Source organism: Pygocentrus nattereri, chromosome 1, assembly GCF_015220715.1.
Source record: "Pygocentrus nattereri isolate fPygNat1 chromosome 1, fPygNat1.pri, whole genome shotgun sequence".
In the NCBI taxonomy this organism is placed as follows: domain Eukaryota; kingdom Metazoa; phylum Chordata; class Actinopteri; order Characiformes; family Serrasalmidae; genus Pygocentrus; species Pygocentrus nattereri.
In genome coordinates, this window is record NC_051211.1 from 14,088,773 (window position 1) to 14,096,143 (window position 7,371).

The following is a 7,371-nucleotide window of genomic DNA, read 5'->3' on the forward strand; positions in this document are numbered from 1 at the left end:
GCTGTTAACAGGCTATATTTCATGATCAAAGACCTATTTACTGTGCATATTAGCAAATATACATTTAATTATTTATTGGTCAATGAGTGTATGTTTTACGCAGAATCCACAACCAAATAGAGGTGGACTCCACATCATAATAGTGGTGGACTCTATAACTGAATAGCATTGGACTCTACAACTAAATAGAGGTGCAAATGGCTTGGCTTCTTATTTGCCAGTTTCTTTTTAAAAATCAAATAAGAAGCTAACTTTAGCTTCGTGTTTTCTCCTTGCTCTGGAAACCGACACATTTAGGTGATCACAAGTCTTCACAAGTAAATTAGCATATCTAAGATATTAGCATTAGCACAAGTATTTGATCCTCACATTGACCAATGTTGTCACTGTTCTCTTTGCCCATCATTATTGTACCGTACTGAGAAGCCTCGCCATTTCAAACAGCTTGGCAGATCAACCAGCCAGGACAGGCTGCGTAAAACCATTTTTTTTCTAGTGGTTGTCACTTTTACTACTGTCATGGATTGCGTTTGATAGAAGTATAGAAACTATTCCGGTTATCAAGCATTTTAAAGCAAGAAATCTAACTGTATTAGATTCACAGCATGTATCATGACCCCTGTATCACAAAAACAGGACATGCATATAGTGACACCTCTATAGAGAATTCATCATTTTAATGTCAGATCATTTCTAGTCTGTGTTTTTTTTCAATAGCTGCATTATTAAGCAAAGTAACTTACAAAAGGTATTACAGTGTAAAATACAACTGAACCCTTTACACACAATTCATTTATTAAGGAATAATCTATGACAGAAAGCAAATGACAGTATAACAGAAACACTTGTAATATCAATTTTGTTAATTAATTAATTATTGTGATATCAATAACATAATACCTGTATCAAAGTAATGATAATAACAAATAACTTCCAAACAATAGCATTCAACGCTCAGCTATAGATTTCATTGATTATTTGCGCAAATGAGTATTAGATATGACAAATGACCTATGTGGCCCAGGCCTACCTGCATAAAAACTCCAGCAAGAGTGCTACGAATGTAGCAAACAAGTAGTATAACAAGCATATAATGCTAATGTTAGTGTGTCTGTGAAACCCCAGTAAATGTAGGGTTAGCCCCGTATGGTATAACACCACACCATATTTTGTTGAAGTTAAGTAGCATTCATTGACTCCATACACCCTGTCACCACTTCAGGCCTTTTTTCAATGTTCTATTTTTAAAAGTTAAAAGTAAAGGCTCCTGGATGCTACCTTTCCCCTGGGTATACCTTTAAAACCCGTATAAATTATACAGTCATAACATCAAGATCATGTTGTACTTGTGGGCATATTTATGTCATTTGGGAGAGGAAGGACTGAGCTTTACCAGGGTAGTTTAATATGCCAATGGAATTGAGCAAAAGCCTCATTTGAAGGCATCAGCATTTGGACAAAAGTCATGTTTACTTGAGCTAAACACCAAAAACCGCATGTGCCCGAACGATTGCAGGCTTGGTAGTAAACAACATCAGGACAGTGTCCTTGGCCCCGATAAGACGTGAACATGTCATGCACACAGGCCATGACCTATTACCTCAGCCCACCCACGCACAAACATGCAAAAGTTTGGGCGCCCCTGGTCAAAAGACATACTTTATTGATTTTCGAAGACAAAATAGGTTAACATATCTTCAACAGAGAACATGTTTCTACACATTCTAATGCACAACTACAGTTTTAACATATGAAAACAAACATGAAATGAGCTGCATGCAAATGTTTTGTTATATTTTATTTATATGTTTTTCACAATATGTTAAATAGGGCAGAAAATGGTCATATAGAGGGCGTCTTAACATATTTTCACCTAGAAAATCAACAAAACATTTCATTTGAGCAGAGGCGTTTCAAAATTCACATACAACTGTGTGTGTTACTGTAACCATCAGCGTTGGTGCCTTTGGCAGGTGTTCTCTTACTGTGCACTGCAGTATTGTTTTACAGGTCTATTGAATTGCATGAAGTGACTGCATTATTAATCTTTCTGGTCCAACACTGTGATCCAAAACTACCACAGGCATATTCTCATCAGGCATTGATGCCAGTTTTATGTGTCTGTAGATGATTGAAAAACACGGTCTAGTATTCTGAGTGAACAGCATGGAGTCCGCACAGTGCTGACACATTTTCCTGCAAACACGTGTTGTTTTACAGGTGCACTGCCTCGCTGAGGCTTTTTCAACTTGTCTTGCCTGAGGTATATATGCACCTTCAAAAAATAAGACTACAAAGTGTTCCAGCTGCAAAAAATGGCTGACCCATATGGCTAGACCCATAAAGATAAATGACCCCCCTGAAAAACAAACTCAGGGTGGCAGATGAGTCAGGTAGCCAACGAAAACAACACCACTTGGCTTCGCTTTAAACCAAACATGTTGGGTATATTCAGCTCAAACACTACTGTTGGCCTTTGAAGAGAAAGGAGATATGCTGAGAGTGAAATCCCTTTTATTTGTAGCTGGATCTGATATAAAACCCAACCCTGTGTATGTGTGGAGGCTATATAGCGGGGAATTACGCCCCCTCTGTCCAGGATCAGGTTCATGCAGGGATCAGTTGTTCTTTCACTTATGTAAGAGGTGAAAAATAGGTGAATTATGACTTGGATTACCAGTTATATCAATTATTAAATAGTGGGATAATTCATAATACAGCATATAATACTGCATATAGCAAACTAAGTTACTCAAACATCTTAACATCATATAGGCTATTTAGATTGAAAAATAGACGCTCTCAATATTAACAGGGAGTTACAATGCTTAGAACATTACAACATAATTTAAGGACTGAGTAAAAAAAATTATTTAGAGTGATTTAGTATGAAATATTTAATTGTACAGACACTTCAAGGACCAATGGTTGTAATGCCTAAAACACAAATATAGCCTTTTTTGCTATCCATAACAAGCAGTAAATCAACATGGAGTTTGCATATAATGTTGATGATGGTAAAATAGTGAACATATTTGAAAAAACACATTTTCTTTGGGGTATATTTTGCTTTACAATGCCCTGTATGTACCTATCCACCATGAATGTACTGTATTGTTTTAGGCCAAACTCTCATGATAAAACTAACTAAGTTTTAAAAGTAATGTATTGCGCATGAGGCAATTCCTAACTATTTCATGTAATACCTTTCTATGATGAAGCTTTTAGAGGCATTAAATCTCTGGATATCTGGTTCCTATCACCACCACAGTGAACAATTCTGACTCAGGAAGTTTCTCCATATTGGTTCACTTCACATCAAACCACTTAAAATAACTTTGTTTACATGTCAATGATTGAATGAATGATGAATGAGTTATACAGACGTTTTGAAAAATTGAGGGAAGTTTCTTTAGGCTTAAACCAGGGTCAGAAATGCATCATAACCTATGACCTAATTAGGTCTGGAACTTAATAATTTGATAAGATTAAATATATATTTACTACTACTATTACTACTACTAAACCTGTCCAGGGTGTATCCTGCCTTCCACCCAATGGCTGCTGGGAGGGGCTCCAGCTCCACCCTGTGACCTAGTGGCTTAGAAGATGTGTGTGTGTGTGTGTGTGTGTGCTACTACTACTACTACTACTACTACTACTACTACTACTACTACTAATAATAATAATAATAATAATTGAAAAAAATAACCTGAAACATCTGATTTGTCTGTCATACTCCAGACATAATGTGGCCAAATCAGTTACAAATCCATCAGTATTTTTCTCTTTACATAACATGTTGCTGATATACATTACTTTATATTATTCTCATTATGCACTTGAGCACAGTTGCCTATGCCTTTGGTCAATACATTATTTTTTATACTGAACCTCTACTAAAGCTTAGGAGTCAGTTAGCCCACATTTTATGCTACATTTCTGTCTCTGTATAATTCGATATATAATGTATAATTGATAGCCTGGTTATGGTTTACGTACTGAATCGATATGCACTGGAATGCAGCAAATATAAACCAGTCTGAAGCAGTAAAGCAGCCCAGTGAATAACTCGCAGCAGTGGGCGGGGCTTCTCGCTTTTCCCACGAAAAGGAACTCCTACGTCATCATGTCCATATTTGGACTATATGCTTCCGGCAGGAACTGCCTGTCATGTAGCGATGCTTGAAGTGGCCATAGAAATGACCATAACACGGCTCTGTTTTTAGCACACAGACGCTAAAACAAATTTGTAGTTTGCTTGTTCAGCACTGTAAAACAACGACTTCTTCATTTAGATACGTTTGTGGTTTGCTTTATGCTGTGTGTCAGTATGTCAGATGTTTGAGGGCACTGGGCTACAGGTAACAATAAAACTGCAAATGCAGTTTGCTGCAAATAGGAAGTGATTCCTGCTTTTTATGCCCACTAAACTTTTCGTTTGCGCCTGTCCCTTTACTACGTGTTATGTAAGAATGGAGAGATTAGTGCAGAAGTTAAAGAAACATAAAGCACAAGAGTCTAATATTCATAGTTTAAAGCCCGCGTTTTATAATCGCTGGATTTTACCTGAAAAAGGTGTTATGTATTCAGTTGTTTCAAACAGTGAATAGAAACTGCCCTATGCGCCCACTTTTCGAGCCTTACGGTCTTTCTGCCTCTTCTCGCCCAGGGGGCTTGTTTACAGTCCCAGTAGTTCCCGACAATAGCGTCATAGCGCGTCAGAAGCGGGGCGTGGTCGACCAATCAGCGTTGAGCAACGAGCAAGACCCGGTCTCTGCGCGTATAAAAGGGAAAGTGGCGGCCGGGATACGAATCCATATGAACACAACACGGGTCTGACTAAAGTCGCAGGCTAGCTGACAACACTCGCCTGGCTGACTTTATTTTTGACACTTCTATCGCACAGACTCTTACAAGAAAAGGATTTTGGGAAGACACTTTGGACATCGTTTCACTTGAGGTGTCAACTCGATTCGACTCTGCTGCTCTTCTACATTGGGAGATTTCTGCCTTAACTACTTCATCAGCTCGAACAGCCTGTGAGTGCTCAGAAAAAGGATCGAGAACTTTATTTTCTTGTTTTTACAGACACTGGTCCGTTTGTATCTGACTGCACACTTGACTCAGGCTCATCAGTAAGTAGGTAAGGCAGCAGCAGCAGCAGCATCCGCCCCCTTTATACCCAAGCTCTCTCTTTAGCGAATGTCCACAAAAATGGAACAGCCGTTTTACCACGACGACTCTTTCCTGCTGGGCTACGGCCACTCGGACGCCGCCCTGCACGACTACAAACTTCAGAAGCAGGCGATGAACCTGAATCTCAGCGAGCCGTACCGGAGCCTCAAGTCCGAGACGTACCAGGTGGCCAGCGCGGACGCCGCTTCCCTCAAGCTCGCCTCGCCCGAGCTGGAGAGGCTCATCATCCAGAACAGCAACGGCGTGATCACCAGCCCAACACCGGGCCAGTACCTCTACGGTCGGGGCATCACTGACGAGCAGGAGGGCTTCGCGGAGGGCTTCGTGAAGGCACTGGACGAGCTTCACAAGATGAACCAGCAGCCCCCTCCCAACGTGTCGATTGGAGCCGGGGGCGTGACATGTGCCGCTGCCGCCGCTGCCTCCGTTTTCGGCTCCTCCCTGCAGCCAGAGCCGCCAATCTACACCACGCTGAACACGTACTGCCCCACGCCTAGCCTCTCGTCCTCCGCCTCTTCCTCCTCCTCCTCCGTGTATCCCTCCGCCACTATCAGCTACCTACCGCCACACATCCAGCAGCAGCACCACCACCACCAGCACCAGCAGCAGGCGGCGGAAACGACGTCAGCGCACGCCTTCCAGAACCTTCTCCCCGGGTCCTCCGGTGTCCTCCAGCATCGTTTCCCGGCTCTCAAGGAAGAACCACAGACCGTACCGGAGATGCACGCCACCAGCAGCGACCATGGCTCGCCGCCAATGTCCCCCATCGACCTGGAAACCCAGGAGAAGATCAAGGCGGAGCGGAAGCGCCTCAGGAACCGCCTGGCCGCCACCAAGTGTCGGAGGCGGAAGCTGGAGCGCATCGCGCGTCTGGAGGACCGAGTGAAGGTGCTCAAGTCGGACAACGCGGGGCTCTCCAGCACGGCGTCGGTCCTCCGGGAGCAGGTCGCCCAGCTCAAGCAGAAGGTCCTCAGACACGTCAGCAGCGGCTGCCAGCTTATGTTGACCAGCAAGATGGAGGCGTTCTGAGCCCCCGCTGTCGATGTTGAACACTCACTAGACACTGAAGTAACACGACAACAACCCAACAAACACTGGAAGATTTGTGACATTCATCGTTTGACATCCCGAGTGGCGTCGGGACACTCCGACATTCTACTGACAAACGAGGACTCAAAATGGTACTTCCGGTTGCTGGGCACCGTTCAAAAGGAGCCGTGAAAGCAGAAAAAGGGTTCAAACAAAAACACACACGATGAACTACAGCCGAGAGGCAAAGAAACACAGAACTGTAAAAGAGCCAAGTACAAACTGGTTGGAGACAGTGAACAGGCCAGTAGCCTACTCCATGTCAATAACGTCTTCTGTTATTATCAAAGGGAGTTTTGGGTGTTCGTAGCCTATTCTGTAAATACAGCGAAGCTAAGGTTAGCTGCTCGTTCGCCAGCTTCTTGTTCGAATTATTCCGGTCCACCTTAAGTGGTGGCCTTGTGGCGCCTCATTTAAGGTGGAACGGCAATATTCGAAAGAAGCGGGCGAATAGGGAGCCGGTCTCAGCCGAGTGTAAATGCGTCTGATGCGGTCACGCAATACAGCGTTCCTTAAATGTGTAAATTATTATATTATTATGTTTCAGTCGGGTTGATCCTGACTCGTGTTTGTCTCAATGTTTACATTTTTTTTATTTGTGCGCTGTTTATTTAAGTAAAAACATTTGAAATATAACTGCAGTCTTCATCTGTTCTTTCATTATTTATCCTTGTCTTCCTTGAAGCGTCCGGTGTTACGTAACTGATATTCATAACTCTCTGTAGGTGCAGACCTGTTCCTCTAAAGCATATTCACAGTTCAGAGACCTTTCCATCATCTCGGTGGTGGTTGGCTTATGAATCGTGTTTTCCTCCCAACTTTTCTTTCCAAGTTTATGCCTTGTTTTCTTAATTCGCCCAAGTTTAGAGCTTTTCTCTCTTTCTGACGCCACTGACGTTTGGGCGTGAGGTCTTTTCCTATCTACGTAAGAACAGCATGGCCATATATGGTCACTTTTTGGACCATGTACGTCACATCCAGGTAGTTTTACTGAGAAACACCCCCCTCTCTCCGCCTACATCCTGCTTTCGTTTTGCTCCAATGGAGTCAATGTGAGGATCAATAGGCTGGAAAACAGCGAGG

At 42.7% G+C, this 7,371-nt stretch overlaps 1 protein-coding gene across 1 annotated transcript; it reads left to right on the forward strand.

Moving 5' to 3' along the window:
- Window positions 1–4,806: 4,806 nt before the first annotated feature.
- On the forward strand, window positions 4,807–6,924 carry junbb (JunB proto-oncogene, AP-1 transcription factor subunit b). Its single transcript, XM_017720705.2, has one exon. It carries the CDS (start codon window positions 5,206–5,208, stop codon window positions 6,226–6,228), a length of 1,023 nt encoding a protein of 340 aa, XP_017576194.1. The 5' UTR covers window positions 4,807–5,205; the 3' UTR covers window positions 6,229–6,924.
- Window positions 6,925–7,371: the final 447 nt, after the last annotated feature.

Bases quoted from the DNA above. Each gene is read 5' to 3' on its own strand.
- junbb (XM_017720705.2), top strand. From the start codon at position 5,206: ATGTCCACAAAAATGGAACAGCCGTTTTACCACGACGACTCTTTCCTG.